Below are 22,085 nucleotides of genomic sequence, written 5' to 3'. Positions count from 1 at the left end.
AAAATTATGCTGTTTATTGTCCCCGGAAGTTACACCACCATGAGAAATCTGGACCATCACTGAACTGGTTCAGGTTGTCTGTTGGATCCCTGCAGCTGGAGGTTGTCCTGCCCAAGAGCCACGGTCATCCATCAGTTGTCTCATTTCATCACTGACAGTCATCCATCAGTTGTCTCATTTCATCACTGACAGTCATCCATCAGTTGTCTCATTTCATCACCGACAGTTCCATCAGTTGTCTCATTTCATCACTGACATTCCATACTCATGGTACTTTCTTCAGAAGTGCTGGAGAGACATTGCCCACAGGACCGTGGTCTAGTAATTTTACAGCTTTTTCTCAGATTTTATGCTCAGCTAGTTGCAGCATTGTTTCCTTTCCCTCCAACCCAGATTTTGGGCAATTGCTGGATCAGTTCCTCATTGAGTTCATCTAAGGATTCTGTCTCTAGTCTTTATTAAAAGTGCCAGTTAATCTTCTTTCTTCTGCAGATGCTGCTTTTTTTTTAAAAAAAAAAAAAAAAAAGAGATTTCTTTGAACTCTGAAAAGAAAATTAATCATTTTAAAGAGATTCATTTACCTCTGTGCAGTGATAATGAACATGTTTCCCTCTATTTCTGGTACCTCACTGACAGTATTTTCAGGTTGGGGCACCCTTCACTATGTATTCCTTTTCTCTTAACTGGTACAGCCAGCACTTTAGCCCTTTTTGAGATACTTTAATTCATTGTTGTATTTAATCAATTGTTCACAGATAATTGCTCTATTTTCACCATGAGTACAATATTTGTTACCTTTCATTAAATTTTTATGAGCATTTAAAAAAATTTCTCCTGCTGGAACCAGCAAGAAGGTGGGGAACAGCAGGGTAATAGCATTGATATGACAGCTCTGAAACTGCCCAGTGACTTCTATGCAGGTTGTGCCTCTGCTGAAGGGACAGAGAGATATGATACAGTGCCTAAAAGAAACAAAGCTAACGGATAAATGAGGAACTTCTGCTGTTGATACTGTTGTGAATATGTATGTGAGTTTCACACTACTGTGTATATTTTACTACACTTTTATTAAAAAAACATAGGGAAAATACAAGCAGATGTGAAAATAAAATTGGAGCACACAGCTAGGAAAAAGCCAGATAGATGGTCTCTTCTGTTTCAAGTACTACCACCAGTTGTGTTCATAGTAATTGGAAATGAACCATCTAATGAGGACAAAGATGTATTTTATTCTCTCAATGTTGTTTCTTTTACGGTATCAATTTTTCTGCCACTGGAGTGTTTGCCCCTCACTATGAACATTGGGTCTACTTCTCTGACTATATTGTTCTGTGATTACCATTTTAATTGTGTGGGAATGTTAATCTTTGGTGCATGTGTATCTTTTAAGTACCAGATGCTGTCCAGAATGTTCATTGTATTGCAATGAGTTGGCAATCGATCCTAGTGCAGTGGGACCCTCCTGCTTCATCCAACGGTGTAATTACTCATTACATCATAACAGTTGAAGGAAATTCTACAAATTTTTCATCTTATGATAGGCTGCATACTTTCAGAAATCTGCTTTCCAATATTACTTATCAATTTAAAATAAAAGCTGCAACATCTGCTGGTGATGGTGAAGAACAGATATGCAATGCCAGTACGCTTCCAGAAAAAGGTAACAAGTTATTCAAGTTAATTATTTTGTCTAATTTAAATGATGACTGTGAAACAAGCAGGCCTGAAATACCTGCTTTAATTCAGACAGCTAAATCCTGCATTGCTGGCAGCAAAATTTTTGTTGTTATGTTTCTACCAGGGGCCAATGCTATGACTTCATTGACTGACAATAAAGCTGTTCAGAATTTGTGCAATTAAGAAGCATTTAACTTCTTCAAGCAGACTTTGTCATAACTCTTGATGAATAGGACCTTCAAGCAGACTTTGTCATAACTCTTGATTAATAGGACTTTTTAACAGGAAAGAAAATTGTGAGCTAAATCCAAAGAAGAATGTAGGCAGGTTTTTTGGCATTGGAGTAAAAAATGGTTAACCAAAGTCTGTCTTACTTTCTCTCTCCATGCACACTTCACCTAATCCTGGCTGTGCTTTCATTTGGCACCTGAAACTTCCTTATGCACTCGGAGATGAAATTCTGTGCAAAATATAGCATTGCTTCTGTGTAAATAGCTGTGTGCCTAGCTTCTAAACTGGAAGTGGAGAGGAGCCCGACTCCCAGTCCAGGAAGCAAATGCCTGTTTCAGTTCTCTTCCCCACTTAGGGGTGATTTCTACTCTTGGGATTATTTCTCGTTTTTTTCTTCTTCAGTGATAGTTTAATATAAAAATCAAAAATAATGTTCAGTGAGCAGGATCCAGAACAAGACTTCACCTTCCTACTGAATTACAGGAGCAATTACTGCATTTAGTTCCTTTTTTGTTTCCTCTTCAGTGACATCAATTCACGCAGTGCAGTTGAGGAACTCTCTAATGCAGAACAGCTGGATCATTAGGAAACATGGGGGTGGGATGGCGAGGCACGGCTGTATCCCCTGATGCTTAGAAACCAAGCCTAGCTTTTGTAATACTTTAGTTACTAAGTTATTGAGTAACTTAAAAGATGAGTTGCAGCACTCATTCTCACATATATTTCAACTGATAGAGTGAGTTTTGCTCAGTTCTGTCAAATAATAGATACAAGAGTCCGTGTCAGCAACAGGGTTTAAGTTCTGGATGACAAGTGGAGGGGTGCAGCTCTAATATGCAGACTTGAATCAGACATCTAAACTTGGAGGAGATCAGACTTATGCTTAGACTTCCTGTTGGTAGCTTCCTCAGCGGCACGCACCTCTTTAGGTTCAGCCTTTGGATCTCTCCTATTCAGAAAGCCTTAGTGTCCCACTCTGAGCTTTGATTTCCACACTTCTTAAAATTAGACTTGCGGATGTGCATGTCTGAATGAATCTAGACCACGTCTGTATCGTCAGCTGAACTGCTACTGCTTTGGTTCCAGATCAAATGGCTGCGCTCCAAATGAGGACAAGCAAAGCAGCCCCTTGCTGGCGCAATGTGGCCAACATTGTGAAAATAGCCAGGGTTGTACTTTGATGACTGCCCCTCCTCGTAATGCGGTCCATCCCACTAAAGCCTGGCCACATCCCCTATTTGAACAATGAGGTGGCATGTTCATACCTGTTTCTGGTAAAAATGTCCTCTCTGAATTGGCTTCCTGATCAACAACAGCCCCCCTACAAATTCAGCCATTTTCTGATCCCTGTTGGTCCCCTCTGGTCCGGCTCCTTGGCGATCTGAGACTTCTGCCTGGGTCATCCGCCCTCTTGTTTGCTCAGAAACGTCTGTCCATCGGTAGGGTTCAAAATCCACTTCTGAAGGAAGCATTGTTTAAATATTAGAGATGAGCATACTTGTATCTTACAGCGTTGGCTGGATATACTGTAGTGAGCTTAACTGCTGTGCTGAACGTGGATGCATGCAGCTGTGCACCTCAATACACTTCTCAACTGCAGTCGTAACTCTCCACCCTTTCTTTTAAATCCGGGCTGGTGAACAGCCAGCCCTGACTCAGAGCTCGAGTAAAACTGAAACTGGGGATAGGTGTGCAGACAGGTGGGCCGATGCACAATTAAAACTGGACTCGTCCAAAACCCAAAGGTTTTGGAGATAGTCTTATAGAAGGCATGTTACCCTCTGGTACAGAGGAGACCAGGGGGCTTCCTAAGTACCTCACTTCTTGGAGGATGGGGGAAAGGCTTCTAGTAGTGTTAAAGAAGCCTGGCACCTGGGAAAGTTAATTGTTGGGATTTCTGAGAAATTTGGGGTTGGCTATTAATTAGTACTTGAGGAAAGCCTGGAGAAGCTGTGGATGTGGTATTAAGCCTGGGCTTGACAGACAGACTGCTAGTCTGTCCTGGTCTATGTTACATGGAGTTGTACTAGCAGGAGAAAAAACCCAGACTTTATTTTGTAACAACATGTGGCTTATGTGTCTTATCACTGGGAGTTTTCCTAAGTGAAGGATTTGTACTACAATACATGGGTTTTTTGCCACATACACTGTGCAGACACTTTCTTGCTGTTTTAGCATCGGCTTACATGTTGTTGCTTAGTCATATTTACAACAAACTAGTTATTATTAGGACATTTCCTTCACTGTGCGTTTGCATGAATTGTTTTGTGGTGACTGGGTACTCGGAATTGGAGATTCATGGTTGGGAATGGAAACAGTTTTATAGCTGTTGTCAGCTTCTTATTTATGGTGGTGTAAGATTAGTCACAGAATATGTAGCCAGCACTGAGTCACTGACAATGCATTTATTTCTGACATAAAGTGAAATCGAATTTGGCTCAGTGTCTCACTGCATAGTGTTTGACCTTTACATTCTTAGCAAGATTATTTGCCTTTCTTTGAGGTAAATTTGTTCGTATCTGGGTACAATTAAACATGAATCATGAAGATTAATCTTCATAAACATGAAGATTAAATTTATCAGGAGATTAGTAGTGTTTTGTGTCTAATCTATCTCCATTATCATGGTAAACCACTTCTGCCGGGTTGCAGTATGTTATAAAAATTGTTGACTTTGTAGTGGTAATATTACTTTGTGTTTAAATATATTATACAGGGCATGAAAGATAATATAGCAAGTACACATGCATAAATGAGTTAGGATTTTATGACTGAATAGCTATCCTTGGATTATTTTCAAGAAAAAGCACATATTAAAATGAAATTTCATTAAGATTGAGTGAGCTTTTAGAAGGGAGAAAGAGCCATAAAATGGTAGGAAACTTCTCCAAAAGGCACACTAAATCTGTGAAGATTCAGTTAACTCACAAGTCTGGGACAAGTGTAATAGTCATTCAGTTAAGAATAAAAATAAAACAACTAAAAAGCCACTTGGGGGGTTCAAAGCATGAATAATCAAAAGAAAACTGCTGCTGCTTTCAATTTTTTTAAGTTAGATTTTTCTTCAGAGACTTTTTATTCTTCTCTGAAAATATTAATCATATTGATTATAGTATTAAGACATGCAGAGTGATTTTTCCCTCCTTACTGCTAGTCCTACTTAATATTATAACTGAATAGAGAGTCTTGGAACAGGTTGAGGCCCCCATTGTACTGTGGTGACAGTCCTTACCATTTGTTTTCTACTAAGAAGAAAAGAGATTCATTCATAACTCACATTTAAAAGAAATATGGCTAGGAATTTGTCCAGAAAACATTTTTTAATTTAATCTGTGCTTAATTTTGCTGGCCGATATTAACTTGTAGCTATACACAGAAGTATGCCTTGTGCATGAAGGAGAGTAGTGCCTAAAGGGATTGGTAATGGGAAAGTTTCTTAGGTCTTTTGGTATGGAGGTGGCAAATTATCATCATCTGTTGTTACTTGTGCACAAAATGTCTTTACTCTCTGCGCAGGGGAACCTTTAAAGATTCTAGGTTTGTACCTCCAGGATGGAGGTGTCCTTTGGAAAAAGTGGGCCTGTTTTTTCATCGAGGCCTGTGAGGAGCACAAAACGTAGCATGGGCTTAAAGCCTTCTTCATATCCAAGGAAACGCTCTGTTTTCTTCACCATAAATCCTTTTCTTAGGATGTGGCAGCTCATGGCAGCTCTATGAGTTGGAGTTACATGAATTTCGTCATTAACTAGTGACAAGAACTACAAATGACCATAATGCACTGGAAGAAATATTTAAGTCCGTACCCTAAAGTGGTCCTTAGGGCCCCAAGCATGATGTGCAGTGCAGTGTGCAGTGCAGCGTGTTGGTCTGGTTATCCAGAGGAATCAACCTACTGCAGAGCCACAGCATTGGAAATGGAAGAGCTTCGGTGTACTTGTCACTACTACAGATAAGAGCACTGTGTTTCACGTGCTCAATCAATGCTGCAAGTTCACGTTTCCAAACTGTACTAAAGTAAAAGCATCCAAAAATTGCGGAGTGAATCATGACTAAGAATCTTTGAAACACTTCTTGGAAGAGCTTCGGTGTACTTGTCACTACTACAGATAAGAGCACTGTGTTTCACGTGCTCAATCAATGCTGCAAGTTCACGTTTCCAAACTGTACTAAAGTAAAAGCATCCAAAAATTGCGGAGTGAATCATGGCTAAGAATCTTTGAAACACTTCTTTCCAAGGTGACCGAAACGGATTTTTTTTTACCAGATTTCTTTTTTCTTAATATATCGTGGATTTTTTTTTTAGATTTTCTGATTAGTTGGTATGTCCAAATGTCAGTTAATGGCTTTGATGTTTATGGCAAATCTTCACTAGACAAATGCAATGATCACTTCGTTGCTGCCGATGCAATTGCATTGATGTTATTTTTATAAGCAGGTAGATAAAAATAGGAGAATCATATAGTGTAGTATGAAAGAAATATTTTTTTAAGGACTAGGTCAACTCTAGATTAATGTATAAGAAATGGTGGCAATATATACATACAAAGCTGACACTGAAAGCATTTACAGGTCAAATAAATTGTTTGCTGGAAAGTAGACAGTGGTCCCATTTGTCGGAAAGCTGAGCATTCTTATTTAATTGCAGACTGGAACACTAACAGCTTTTCACTACTTTTCTAAGCTTAGCTTCAAGGTGTGCATTTCTCCTTAGACTTACAGGATTTGATTTTTCAGTGCTTAGATTCCATAGTTAGAGATTGAATTTTCTAATGTGCTAAGGACTAAGACACAGTCCAAGGAGGCTTTTTTAAGACGTGTTCTCAACTGTGCAATTTCCTTTAAAGCATGTCTGATAGTATCAGTCCCAAGTCATGGGAAAAACAGTCTACAGTTTTTTACATTTTTATGTTAGTAAAATCATTTGGGACCTATTTGTGATGTCCTTGTTCATACTGAGCAGGACTTTATATCATGATGGGTCCCCCTGAAATTAGCAGTCTATTCTAGAGTACTATTTAGTATGATCAGGGATATCAGCTTAACCCAGGGAACTCCTTTGGGTAACTAAGCTTTCAAAAATTAATAGAGATAATCAATACAGAATATTAATTTTCTTTTCAGATACCTCCATTTTCTGAAAAGTCTTGTTGTGTGCCGACTGCTATCTGTTCTACTTTGTTCTTCACTTTCCTCCTATTTGTGCTCTTAATACCACCCAATAGACTTCTAGGCTGCCGCTGTTCTTTTAATCCAAACTCCAGCTACAAGCAGCTGTTCTGTAGGCAGACTTTTTTTTATTAACTTCGTTAGGAACTATGCCATATCATATTACCGTCTTCTGTTCCCGGCCCGCTTTTGTTCCCGGTCACTGCTTTCCACAGAAGTCTTTACAGAAAGCCATAACTTCTCTCTTTTCTCAGTAGATTTTTTTGTGTGTGTCCTTTGCTGCCCTTAGGTTATCTTTGCATTGTGAGTAAGATTTTTTCTACCGAGTATTTCTGTTGATTTAAACCAGTTCCACTGGCCCAGTTCAACTTGATCTGAGTCTTTGCACAGTCCTGGTGCTTTTTCTACCAGGAATTTCCTTTCATTTAGGTTCTCAAATAAAAACTTAATCTCAGAGCAGTCCACCAGTTTTGGAAGGGCTGATTAGCATTGCAGCCAGACGAGCGTAGGGAACCAGGGCCAAGATCTGTGAAAGTAACTTCTATTTAGGTGCTTAGTTTCCTGTCAACTTCAGTGGGAGTTCAGGCACGTAAATAGGTTTTAGGAGCTTAAAATCCCACGTGGATCTGGCTTCAGGCACTTTTTGTTGGAGTTTGGCCATCATGTGAACAATGGTGGATGAACCTGAAAATACCTCATTCCTCCTCCAGTCCAGAAACTGAATTCACTAGCATTTCACGGCCAGCCTCTCTGCCAGCTCCCTGGCTGGCTTTCAGAAGCTGAATTAAAAGCTATTAAATGGAAAACGATAGAGGACATTGTACCAAAAATTTCAGACTTTGAAAAACTCCCTACTCCCAGAGCTAGCTGAATTATAGCAAATGCAATATAATTCAATAGGGAAAGACTGTCAGATATATGATGATGAGACTTAAGGGGCTCTACCCATGATTCCTGGGAAATTTAAATGTGGGTTTAGCACTAGAATGCCATCTAGCTAATCAGAGCACAGTCCTAGACAATTAGTGTCCTACGCCACCACAAACACAGCCTTTTTCATGCCTTTTCTTTAAGTGCACCTTTCTGGAAACCAGGAATAATAATAAAGTTCCTGTTAGGCACATATCAAAGCAGCAGTGTATAAGAGCAGATACTTAAGTCTTTGTTACAGTTCAAATTTAATCTGAAAGAATAATTGACAAAGATGCAATTTTTGGCTTTAATTGGTTTTAGTGTGAACAGTGATCACTTCATCATAGTTGAGTCATGTTTAGAAAATTTAAACAAGCTGCATGATTACTCTAGGAAGCATGGAATGGTTTGTTCAAATCAGTACCATCTGTGGACAGAAAAAGTTGGGGGGATTTTAGTCATTCTTGAGGAATGGAAATCTGATTCTCCATGCTAGAGTAATTGTAATCCTCTTTGTATCTGTAACCCAATAGCATAGTTGTCTTGAAATTGTCTCGTTGAACACAATCATCAAGTGAAGAGACACTGTGCCACTGGGTGTCACTGCTCCTCACTGTGGCCCTCAGAGAAAACCTCTGATTTGCTCTGGATTCAGATCACATCTTTTCATTTGTTCTAATGAGGGATTACATTTACATTTGATTTGTCTATGTAAGCAATGAGATAAAATGGACTGGATTTTAAACTGACTAATATTTAAGGCTCTGATTCCATTTTAAATATCTGTCTAGGCACTGACGGAGAAAATTTTCCCACACCAGCTGACTGACCCTTTCTTTTGTAGGTTAGAAATACTTTGCGTATATGGGTCTTAGTAAACTGGAAAAATGATGACATGAAATAGAAGTAAAAACTTGTGGGAGAGAAGTACTTGTCTAATCTGTCTATTATCTTGATACCTGCAAGCTTATCTTTCGAAATGGTGGTTTTGATGTAATATTACTCACTGGGATGATCACAGAGACTATCTTCAGCCTTGTGAGAATAATTTGCATGGGTTCCCTCTGTAGTCAGCGGGAAAAAGGACACTTCTCTAGGGGACAGACGGAAAGAGAAACATCATTTTCCTGCACCCCGTTCTTTCCACTGCTCTCTGGGAGTTTGTCTCTTTCTACCAAATACAAGGAGAGCTCATGGAGGCTGGCATAAGACTTTTGTTGTTCTGTGTGAAAGCCCACAAATCAGAGCCACTGTTATTTTTCCTGATATCATTTCTAGTTCTGTGAAACTGCCAAGCGTCTTTTCCATCTTTACTGCAACATTGCTAGCTCTCAATTCTTTTTGATGGCATCATCCACGTTGAAACTGAGGGAACAGGATACTCTCCTTGAGAAGAAAAGCCCACCGTGCTGGCTAGAACATGGGCACTGCTCTTTCTGCCTGTGACTAGCCTCTTTAACCTGTCTTGTTTTAGGTGCAGAGACTGCAGTTGTGCCAGCCATGGCTCCACCGGCTGCACATTTGAGCAAGTGAAGGTATATATTTCCACCTTCCTCTTGGCACCCGGCAAGCAACCAGTTACTATCTACTTTATTCCAAGCCCCTGTTTCAGTATTTGATCCAGTCTTTCATTTAAATTGGAGTATAGTCCAATAGTCAGTTTTCAGCAGATGGAAGTTAGTAATGGTAGACTAAGAGGCATTAGAGCCAGTTGTTTCCATCTCCATGTTGCATACTTTCACACTTTTATTCCAAACCTGCCAATGCTGGCTGTTCCTGTCGCAGCAAGAGTTCCTGGAGTCATGTGCCTGGGAAGGTGAGGTCATATTCCTTATCTAAAAAAGAGTAATCCCCTCTGAGTGAGAAGGAGGAGAATTGAGTTTTCTTAAATTCTTTTCATTTTTATCTGTTCTGATGTCTTTGGAATTGCTGACTCTTAATTTTTTAATTCCTGGAATATATAATACTGGATCTTAAAAATACTTTAATTCAAGTTCAGAGTGAGACTGGGTGGTAACTTTTATTTCACTGAAATAATTTTATCCATTCTATCCCACATCTTATCATCATAATAATTGAGTGTGTACGATTCATATTCTTTGCAGTATCTTAACAGATATTAATAACTTATATTACAATAGAGAATTTTTTAAGGAAAAATACAGATTTTTTATAGTAACCATTGAACATTTATTTTCTGTTAACTAATGGTCAAACTAAGCCTTTTCTTGTAATTTACACAAGTAGCAAATACAGTTTATAGAGCTATTATAAAAATATTGCAGTGTTTATTTTTTTGAAAGTGGGCAAACTGAGTATTACATCTCCAAAACTGTGATCAAGCAAGAAGGTTACTGCCTGTTTTGTTTTTATTTACTTCTTGCTGTACTTCTCTTCATGCTAACAGCAACAGAGCAAAACAACTTTAATTTTGATAGTATGGAGTATGAAAGTTGTCTCTAGCGAAGATTTTTTTTCTTAGACAGTTTGCGCTTGTTCTGTGCCTGCTTAGTGTGGAGCAGGGTGGGAGCATATGGGGCTATTGCATGCTGCGATTGTTGTGTACACGTGCGTGAGAGCTGAGCGGAAGGACAGGGGAAGCGCCCACGGTTCCTGTGGCTGACCCCTCTCCTGCAGGCTCCACCTGCTTTGGGCTCCTTTGAAGGGATTTGAATTTCTCAGCCTTTTCATCGTCACAGCTTGGTTTGACTCAGAATCTACATTTCTTGTTAAATACTCATATTTAGTGGAGACGCTTCAGCTTGTTATATTATGATGATTTTTATAAACAGATTGTTGCAGATGAAAGCAGAGATCAGATATTCCCACAAGGCTGAAAAAACCTCTTTCTTCCCCAGTAACATTGGTCTGGGATCCTTTTATTCTTTATGTAAGCCTTGGGGCTTCTTCAGTTTCAGTTTGAGGATGTATTGTGTTTTTCTTTTACCAGCGATACTTCTTCCCCCAAAGACTCTAAAGCACTCTTTAAAGCGGAGTGCACAAAATGATTTCTGAGCTGATTTCTCTGCACAGTTTTTGCCACAGAGAGTATTAGTATTATCTTACAGAGTCTTAGAGATAATATTAGCTTACTGTATGACTATGTGATATAGCACAAAACCATATGTTGTATCCAGTCTGCGAGAGCTGGGAGTACACTGTTGGCTTAATATAGATATGGGTAAATGTGTGTGCATGTGTGTGTGTGTATGTATGTACATCCATGCACCATTACTGTCTCCATGCACATGAATATAACCTGTGTATACCCACATATATGTATGTATATAAATACATGGAAGCAAATTTATGGGACGTTTCTTTTTTTACTTTGTATTGCCATATTATTTAGCTTCTCCTGTTGGCATTCTTTTAATTTGTTGTTTACTGAACAGCTGTAAAGCACTTATGATAGACAAACATATTGCATGTATGGATACTTTCCATTCAGAACTTGAAACAGGACACTTATGAAACCTTGAGGTTTTGCTTGAGGATTTCATATGTTACCAAGAGAGAGGGAGACAAATGAGTATTTCTAAGTGAGAGGTGAGGAATCCCAGTTAGCAACAGCAGTAAAAGATGCTATGGGTAGGCCAAAAATAACTTTGCTTGATATTCCCTCCCCCAGTTGTGACATAGCCCCAAATGTAGCAACAGCAATGTCACACCTCTCAAAGTTGCCCCTGCATGCCACACCTAAAAGTATTTTTCTTTATTTCAAAAGCTATAGTAAATGTACGCCACCTATGTATGTACAGTGTGATTTACACCTATGGAATTACTCCTTATTAACCATATGAAATTGAATCTTGGTCTTTAGACATGCTTATTAAAATATTTTTTCAACACTGGATAAAAGGGTTATAGTTGCAATCACTTTTCATTCAAATGAAGATATCTTACAAGTGTTTTAATTTGTAGTTCCTAGTGCTCCCAGGGGTATTGTTTTTTCCAATGTGCAATCAACAAGCGTGACCTTGAATTGGAGATCACCGAAATCTGTCCTTGGCTACTTTCAAAACTACAAGATTACCACACAGCTACAGTCCATCCACTGCAGTGACTGGGAAACTAAGGAATGTATTGAATATGAGATGCATCAATATTTATATGAAAATGTGGTGGATGACTGGATGGAAGAGACAGTGTATGGACTGAAAAAATACAGATGGTACAGATTTGCAGTTGCTGCAAGTACGAATGTTGGTTATGGCAGTTCTTCACCTTGGATTTCTACACAAACACTTCCTGGCTGTAAGTAAGGATGTTTGCCATGTGTCATAATGCTTTAACAATGTGATGTTCACCTAAATAAGCAAGAACACTTGGTAGAAGTTATTTCTTCATAGACCTACAATATTTATTGCAACTCTTCACGTATGAAATATCATGATATAAATCATGTGGTAGGTATGCATACTTGACACTATTTTGGATTTTAATGCCTTTTGGATGCTCTACTATATTTACTGCTTACCCAACAGCAATTTCATTCCTCAGCCCTACTCCACATCTAGAATTGGTAAGTCTGAATTTTGGCTACTTTGGGTTGATAAGCCATTTTCAATCCATCTCCACAAGTCGGGTGTGTCAATGAAAAGTAGTCCTTTTTTTAATTCTTTGACTAAAAGTCTGTTCTCTAATGTCATAACACTTTCCTGAAATTCTGCTGTACGTTCCTGACAATAGAATTTAAGCAGTAGTTTCAGAGGAATTCAGATTTCTTTCCAATACCATATCCACCTAAAGAGATAACAAATCAGAGCAGCCATGTAACACCTACAGGACTGCCATGACATATTAGGACTGTCATGCCTCAGCTGAGGATTTCAGTTTCCAGGTAAGAGAAGAGTTAGTTGTCACTAGATATTTGAGAGAACGGGACGTGAAACGTAAATTATTTAGGAAGTTGTCATGTTGACATATGACCTCCCTTCCCAGTCCGCAGCCAGCCTAGGTCAGGGTACATCTGAGATCCGGCTTCTGGCCTGTGTAGAACAACTGAGAACCACCGTGAGTGACCTGACTAAATCACAGCTTCTTCACTCCTTTCCCCTTCCAAAGTAACCATAATAGAGATTCCAAGGACTTAAACAGCTGTGTACCAAGGACTATGCAATGGCCCACATACTTATTTTGTTCCATTTATGTTTCTACAGTCATGTGATGTGAATCCAGGAGGCTTTTATATAATGCTCCTCATAGTGTCTGTGCACTCTCTGTACAGTAATACAGCCATCTATCCTTAAATACCTCACAATTTTCCTGCTAGGTAAGGAAATATTGTCGTCTTCATTTGCAGATGAGAAATTGCAGTAGAGAAATTCTAAGCCCCAAAGGGCAAAGAGATTTGGACACCGTGATAGTGAACATCACAACAGCCCGTTTTTCACATAAAGCACAGAAGCAGTCCTTTGGACTGAGGAAGTACTGGAATCAGCTGCAGAGTCATTCTCATGTGCACTTACTTTCTTTGTCCCAGTGGTTCTTACGGGGATGCTATGCCTGTAAATTAATGCAATATTTTAAATGAAAGTGGAGAAAAAAATCAAAAAACCATATAACCCCAGATGGAGCAGAAAATAGCTAACGGAATTTGTGCAACTCTTGAGCCAACAGCTCTGGGGAGATTTCTTACTATTAGATGGATAGATCTCAGCTGCTGACATATGCAAATACTTATCTTCAAAAAATTGTTGCTGACTTTAGGAAAGTTAGGGATTTAAACTGGACAGAGAGGCAGATAATCAAAACACATATAATCACATAAAGTTAGGATCCTCTTTATCATTTCCTCTCTGGACAGTGATAATTTAGTTTAAGAGAGAACTAGTTTCTTATCGGTCCCGCTGAGGAGATGGTAGTTAAAAGTACAAAAAAAATCTCATTAGACTGCACAAGCCCTTTCCATGCCAGTACAGTGTCGTTCTCAGCAGTAGGTCCTCTGTGTGCTCTATTAGCTAGTTTAACAAACGGTGGTGGGGTAGAAGTTAAAAAAGTTCCGCCAGTTCTTCCAGCCCAAGTGTCTGGGGCTCCTGGCCTGCGTCTGTGGTGAGGGAAGTGGGCAGCAACAGATTTCCTGTGAGCTAAATCAGTGACACATCAAGAGATGAGCTGCCTATGAAATACACCGCCGTGGAGTCAAGGAAGCATGGGCACTATTCCAGATATCATGGCTGGGTGCTGGTCTTTTTCCTGGGGTAATGGCAATCAGCTGAGGAGGAAAAAAAGAGGAACGCTACACGTCACAGCTGGGTAGCCAGCTGGCAGCTCCAGCGTGCTTCAGCAGCACCAAGAGCCTCCCTGAGCAGCGGCTGGTCTTTGGCAAGGGCAGGTCTCTAGCTACCTGACCTCACGCTTTCCAAAGACTAGTCTTTAGAAATATTGTTAAACAGTCTAAAAAACCTTAGTCCCCCTCCTTCTTTTGCAAAGGGCACTGCCTGTAGCAGGGAAGAGAAATTCAGGATGCACAAAAAACTGAGCCGGCACTCTGGGCAGCCTTGTGGAGTGCATCCAGAGAACAGGTGTCGATCCCCCTCTCCTTTCCTTCGTGGACTGGGTCAAGCATCCTCTGGATTAGCCTGCTGGTACACAGCCAATATACATGGTCTGTTAGGGCTTAAGGGTGCTTAGCTGCTATGTAAAATAGCCTGAGTACTTAGCCCATAAAATCAATGGGAGTTGTGTTTGCAGATTTGAGGGCAGAAGTTAGCCGCTGTTTCTGATTTTCAAGAAATGCCTCTGTAAGACATTGCTTCTGCCAAAAGGAAAGTTACCTTGGTTGTGAAATAATAGTCAAATTATTTTTCTTCAGAAATAATTGGGTTCTCAGAAATCTTTGTTTCTCTCAAGCCTAAAGAAAATACTATAGTTATTATACACATATTCAGGAAGTTACTGCATTTAAGCTGAAAACTGTTAGAATCAGTTCCCAGAATATAAAGCAATGAAGCTTCAACAACCGCAAAAATTACATAACAGAAACCCTACGTATTCTTTACAATTGCTGAGGATTTGTCTGTTGTGCTAAAGCAGAAATACCTCCTAGTTCTGAATATCCAGTGACTAAGGTGGGGATCTTAGCTATTTATTTCAGTTGTTCATTGAAGATAAATTTAAGGCTACAGGAATTCTTTTTAAGATTCTTTAACTCATTTGCAAGTTTCAAACAAAAAGCAATGGCTGCGTTCTGTACTGAAGGTGGCTATAGCGTTACTCCGTGGAAAATGTTGGAAGTTGTTCAGTACAGTCCAGTTCTCACATCACACAGATAAACTATTCAGCCTTCTGTCTTGCAGATTATCCTCGCAGGAATTGTCCTACTGTCTCATAAAGTAGTTTGATGGCACTGTTATTACTTAGTTGATGGATTACCCAAGAGCCAAATCTACTCTGCAAGATGAAATATTTTCAACATAACCTAGATTTATATAGTTACCAGTACAGAAGATCACAGTGTTGTGTCACAGTAAGGGAAAGGGCAAGAAATGTTTTCCATAGCGAGGGAAACTTTGTTCCCTCATACCTGCACTTACCCTGAGTTTCACTTTTACATTTATAAGGAGAATAAGATTGGCCAAACTTGTGCTTTCTAAGAGGAAAATCACTTTGGAGGGTCAGTGTTAGGTGGCAAATGAATGGCAGTGAGATCACTGAGGTCAGTGTTAGGTGGCAAATGAATGGCAGCGAGATCACTGACCTCCTTTTGGATCTCGTACAGTTGCACAATGCAGTGCTGTTTGGTAAACTGCCAGATCTCCTAATGCCAGTCTATACTGAGATACAAAGGAAAATCCCAGACGTTCGAATGTCCCATGAAAGCTAGGACATAGACGCATGGGGCAGAGGGTTATGCTTCTCTTTTCAGCACCTTCTTTCCCAATCCCTGCTGATACCCAGGTGCTTGGTATACTTAAAGAAATGTTTCTGTGTGGTGAAAAGCCATAATATTGCATCTGTTGTTGTCTGCCCTTTCTTCTGGCAGGTTTTGCCTGAGGGAGGTTGTTTTCCTTTGTTCCTTTCATTCTCTCAGAACTAAATATTGGAAAGTAAATATGGCCTAATATAAGATATAGATGTTTAAATAATGGTAAAAGTAACCTAGGTGATTATAAAATGAAATAACTGAACCTCACACTTAATTTTTGTTGGGAAAAAGAAAAAAGGGCTGGTCTTAACCCAACTGGCAAGCATGACTTTCTGTTAGAAGACTGGAATATTCAGTCTTATATTTGAGGATTATGCTAAATGATGGGCTATCCAGACTTATCTTCAAGCTAACACACTTAACTGCTGCCTTAGCATCAGGACACAGATGGATGGGAAAGATGACCCTGACCTCCATAAGACCCACATTCCTGTGCAAGGATAGAAGCATGATAATCAGGAAATGATGGTTATTAGTTACAGAAAATGCATTATTGTGAAAACCAGGAGAAAAGTGCTTATGAGAGGAAGTGATTGGATTATGGGGGAATGAGAGAATAAGACTAGGTCATTTCGACTGAGTAAATTGCTGTGATTTATAAGAGAAAGGGTATAGTGATATCACGGCCTCGTATTGACTAGATTCATTTCACAAACAAACCTAAATCAGAAGGTGGCAGTTACCCACTGAAGCAAACACAGGTTTTAAAAAGATGGTTTTTGTAAGACATGAGACGTTAGACACATTTCATTTGCTAGTTTTCTTTCTAATTATACAGGTTATTTCAGAAAATATTCCTAAATTTCAGTATCATTCAGTTAATGTCTGATATTGTACTTTTCAGGATGAAAATAAACCAGGTATTAAAGCTTAGATTTATTTTAGATAAGTATCTTAAATACAGCATACTCAATTAGAATTTTCTTGCAAAGACCTAAAAATGTATCAAAGATAAACTGCATATGGAAATTAACCATATAAATAACTTCAGTTTGGATAATTTGTAGATTAAATTATGCTTTAAAATTATTTCACACCATCATTGTCTAATGTGTAAACCTAAATTGGCCTCTAAAAAAAATACTGAGAGACTAAACGCTCCATTAATGCTATAAAAAAGTAATGGAAAATTGTCTTTGGAAACTTGGTTGGTTTGGAAACTAAGGCTCGAGAAGCTATATATATAATTTTATGCTGTTTTTCAGAAATTTCAACTGGTGATAAAGGGAATACCACTGCCATAGTTAATGGAAGCATTGTTCACACTAAAAGACACTGTTTGAGCAACAAGTCTGACACACATTACCTGCAAAATAAGCTTAATTTGCGCTAATTCTAGTTCTTAGGGACTATGTTTGCCCTTGTATTTTGTTGTATCTGTTCTAGCACCCCACTCGACAGCCAGCCTTCTCTGAGCCGTCTCCTCTTTCACCACCCCTCATGTGCTTTCATAGTTCATTCAGTTACACTCTTCATTCAGTTGTGCCATGCTATTCAGTATTTTTGGGGACTGCTTCCAATGGTTGAATTTGATCCTGCCTACAAAGTCTAGTATATTCCTGCTAATCCCAGCACAGCAATCTACCTCTTATACCCAACACCCTAAACTCTTCGTAGCACCTTATCAACTCCCAAATCTTCCTGTTTTATTCTGCAGCCATGGTGCAAAATTTTCACCTTCACGGTGCAAAATTTTATGATTTCTCCTCGTTAATCTTTCACACATAATTTCAACAGCTGCATACCTCCTTCCATGCTATTTTTCCTTTTCCTAACCTGTTTTCTACCTGACAAACTAAGTAACCTTGTATACACTCCAATTTTCCTCATTAAGCCCTCTTACCTTATGATTAATGGTGAAAAAATACATATTCCTGCATTAATCATGTTTGAGAAAAGAGACTACATCTTCTGATTAGGATAGATATGATCACTTTTATCATTTTTTATAACAGACTGTTCACTGAGATGTGTTATCATAGTTGTATTTTTTTGTGGTAGATTAAAAAAAAAGGCACCATGAAGCAAAGTTCTGGAAATATGTACAAATGTGTTGTTGCTTCTATCACAGGCTGTTCGCTGATATGTATCACAGTTGTCTTTTTTTGCAAAAAAAGTAGACCCAAAAAAAGGCACCATGGAGCCAAGTTCTGGCATTATTTACAAATCTGGTGTCACTTCTATTCCAAATTTTATTTTGCTGAAATTTACCATGGCCATTATGAAAAAGTAATACCACTTACTGAGAACTGCTGTGTTGTTATTATGATTTCATTAATTTCTTATTCATGAATAAGAAATAACTAGGTTAATTCATATATCACCTTGACAAAAGGAAATTTTAGGAAAATCCCATTTCTTAATGTGAACATTCTTGCCCGCTTACAATTCCTATCACTTTTTCATATGTGTTTTTCAGAGTTTCTCAACATGTTAAGAATAAGTTAAAAGGAAACCTAGGAAATATTTTTTTTAGGTATAAAATTAATTGTACTAGTACTTTCCAACATTGCTGGAAATTTTTTCTAGCATGCAGAAGACCTTGTGTTTTCACAATTTCTTGTTCTTTGATTTGTGTGACATAAATGAATATATTATCCTTGTCTATTTGTCTAAATAGTTGTATATATTTTGCTTGTGTCATGTAAAATACATATAAATAACTTGTCATTACAAACCCTATAATTTCAATTTAAGATGAAGTTATAGGCAGTTCATACTCTAGAGAAGTTGTAATTGCAATGAAAGATGTGTTTCTAAATCACACTGCATGCTTTATATATGAGAAAGAAAAAATGTTATAGTTATTTAGGCAGTGTATAATGGTAAATGTGTGAAAAAGTTTTATTTTCAAATTGAAAAATAATCTCTACTGGCTACTACAATTACTCGGTTATTTGTTGTGAACTTCTTTGACCAGGTTTCATCATGTACATATTTTTTTCTACAGCTCCAGACGGTCCTCCAGAAAGTGTGACTGTTTTAGCTACATCTCCTCACAGTATTAATATCAGCTGGAGTGAACCTGTCATCATTACTGGACCAACATGCTACCTCATAGACATTACCTCAGTAAGGCCACTCTGTTTTATTGTTGGTAGTAATACAGAAGTTTGGTGATATAAATACCACAGCAGATGTTCTTAAAGAAATTACAGGACAGACGTAAACTGGATTGAAAAACAATATGACTGCGTCTATTTCCACATAAACTCCACATAAGAATTAATTGTACATTTATAAATTTCTTAATGGGAGATAAGAAGATTACTTGGTATTAAAAAATGTGTGCTAATAAGAGGTCTTGGAGAAAAAAAAAGTGTAGCTATAAATGTATACAGGAAAACAGTAGCTGAGCTTTGTGGAGGTGTACCTCCTTTTAACCATAATGATGCTGTTTACCAGTAAAAATAATAATGACTTTTTTTTTTCTTCAAAGGAAGAAAAAGTTCATTGTCATGATTTTACAAACCAGAGTGGAGAGCCTAGCAAAAGGAAGTGACTTGTACAAAGTTACACAGCTCATCAGAGGGCAAACTTTAAAGTCAAACTAAATTTCCCACTTTCCACTTGGTTCTCTGTCCATCAGATTAGCTGTATTTTGGTAGCACAGCAATAACACTTCTTTCTCCTTGATCTTTATAAGCAAAAAAAGGCTGACATAAGAGAAAAGCTCTAGTGGCCTTTCTCTTTTCATCCTCTGCTACCCTTATAATACTCCTTAAAACAACCATTAATAAACCTCATTTCCTGCCCTGTGGCAAGATATGAAACTTTCTAAGTTCGAGCACATGAGAAGTTTTAAGTAGGATATAGGTTCCCTCTTCTTCCAGAAATTGTACAGACAGGGCTATCAGGGAAAAAGGGAAGCAGTTTACCAGACTGGGTAATTACCCAGGAAAACGTGCTGTTTGCAGCTTCAGAAATCCTGAGTCAGTCTGTGAGATAATAGGAAAAAAAATTAAAGACTACTTCAGACTATTTAAAGACTTTAAATAGAAAGTTCTTTCAATTTTCTGAGAAGAGAGTAAGACTATTATGTGTATATTTTCAATGTTTCTGAATTGGTCATAAGAATTACAGATATGCTAAAATATTAATGCTGAGATTTTTGTGCAATCAAAATTGCTAAGAAGATCAGTAAAAAAATACCAAATGTTTTTAAGCTCCTCAGTAAAGTTACAAGAGAGTAATGTGTAGTCCTGCTATTTTCTCTTCCTCTAACTTCATTGTACAGTATGTAGAGTGCAATCTGTTCAGTTCTGAACACACTTACACAGCAGCAGTATGACAGGATGATGTACAATAACAAGGGGAATACTAACAGGGAAGGAATGGTTCCTTGGCCCATTGGGTAGGTCGCTAGAAACTACATAACAATTTTTATTTCTCCTTTACTAAAGTTAGAGAAGGCTTTTTCCTCGTGAAAAGTTCCTGTCACTTTTGACTAAACAGCATTATAGTGCATCAACAGAAAAAAATTATTTTCATTCTTTTGATAAAATTTCCAAATTCAATTTTCAAAGCTTGATTTTTTTGTGTGTAATATTTAATCAATTTGTATTTAAACAATTTCTCCTCTGTCTGATAGTTACTAAATTATAAACAGGGTGTCATCTTATTCTACAGTATGAAAATGTTATAAATACCTTATTAATGTAAGTTACAGTAGAATTCCTAAAGTAAGATGAACTATGGAATGTTTCATGTGAGCCTGCCAGCACTCGAAAGGAACATAAAAACCTGTTTTAAATGTTCAGTTTGGAGGGCTTTGGTTTTGTTTTTATGAAGCCGGGTTTTTTCAAATATATTTCAGATATCTAGCTTTATGTTTAGAGATTCCTTGTAATCAGATGTTGTCTGTCTAATGATCAGTAACTACAGGGGTCAGTTCTGTAGATAATCGTCTTAGTAGACAAAGCTATTCCTTCTTAAAGGCCAATAAAGCTGTCACAATCTTTTTTCAGTAAAAATTTGAGTGTATATTTTATTGTCCCAGTGGGAAAATTTTTATGAAGACTCCAAATTCCACAAACTTCCTATATGTATATCTTTACTCATTTTAGTTCTCAACTGAGTATCTTTAAGGATTTATAAAAGTAGGCTCCCAGAACAGAATAATTTCAGATTTCTACTCTGTGATGTCTTTATTCTTAAAAGGTAGTAATTAGTATTTATTAGTGAATGTATTAGGGTTCTGTTTAAATTGCTAGGATGTTCCTTGCAGTTTTATAGATCAGAAAAACTAAAAAGTACTCCCTCGTTACTATTCCTTCAAGTCATATTTTAGTTTGTCCTGCTGCCTACTATAATTAGAAGTAGTCCTGAATAAAATATTACTGAAAATGAGTAAGGAAGATGGAACTGAACCATTAAACTTCAGGAAGAATAGAAATAAATTTAATGATGTAGTACTGTGATTGTGTTTTAGCTCTTGTATAAATATTTCTATGCCAGATTTTTGATAGCCAAATGGGAAAAAGTGTTTCAACTCTTCATGGCCATCCCAGGAAATGAATGTCTGTTTAGTCCATCAGAAAGTTTAGTTCAGGTTAATTCTCAGTGGGGATAGATGCATATCTGTCAAATAAAAGGTATGCCTGAACTATTCTAATGTTTTAGCAGCTGCATTTAATACAGACTTCATCCAGTGGGAAAACTACTGTACAGCTCCCTAATCCTCTTTTCAAATTACACACTGAAGAAACAATAATGAAAACATCATTAACTGAGGTAGTCGGAATAGACATAAAAAGAATTTTGTAAATGATACTTGATCAAACACTAGAAAAGCTCCCATTTTTTCCTTTTTCTCCTTTTTTAAGCTAACATTAGAATTGATTAATTGGATATAAAGCCCAACACTGTAGATTTTTCTACAGAACCACAGATTATTTGAGATGTAGGGATGATAGGGATCCCAAGAAGTAATCCAGCCCTTATCCTGCTCTAACACAGAAACAAGTGTACCTAGAGTCTTCCTCACAAATGATTCATTATCCTGTTCTTAAAAATGTCCAGTGCTGAAAAATGCTCAGCAACCCTCGATAGACTGTTCTAGTTCTTAACTAATATTAGAGTCATAGTTTTACTTACATATTTAGGTATATCATTGCAGGTTTTGTGATACTTAATTCTAATCTTTTTTTGGTGCAAATAAAATTTCTAT

At 37.8% G+C, this 22,085-nt stretch overlaps 1 protein-coding gene across 1 annotated transcript in view; it reads left to right on the top strand.

The window, feature by feature from the left end:
• PTPRQ (protein tyrosine phosphatase, receptor type Q) overlaps positions 1–22,085 on the top strand; it is a 109,319-nt gene that overhangs the window by 48,689 nt on the left and 38,545 nt on the right. Inside the window, exons 25-27 of the mRNA XM_009284939.1 lie at positions 1,391–1,660; positions 11,911–12,243; positions 18,867–18,988. Of these exons, the coding sequence (XP_009283214.1) occupies positions 1,391–1,660; positions 11,911–12,243; positions 18,867–18,988 (725 nt within the window). The remainder of the gene's footprint in view (positions 1–1,390; positions 1,661–11,910; positions 12,244–18,866; positions 18,989–22,085) is intronic.

Source organism: Aptenodytes forsteri, unplaced genomic scaffold (assembly GCF_000699145.1).
Source record: "Aptenodytes forsteri isolate BGI_AS27 unplaced genomic scaffold, ASM69914v1 Scaffold71, whole genome shotgun sequence".
Lineage (NCBI taxonomy): Eukaryota > Metazoa > Chordata > Aves > Sphenisciformes > Spheniscidae > Aptenodytes > Aptenodytes forsteri.
The sequence above is the reverse complement of the archived record's forward strand: the minus strand, read 5'-3'. Positions and strand labels throughout refer to the sequence as shown.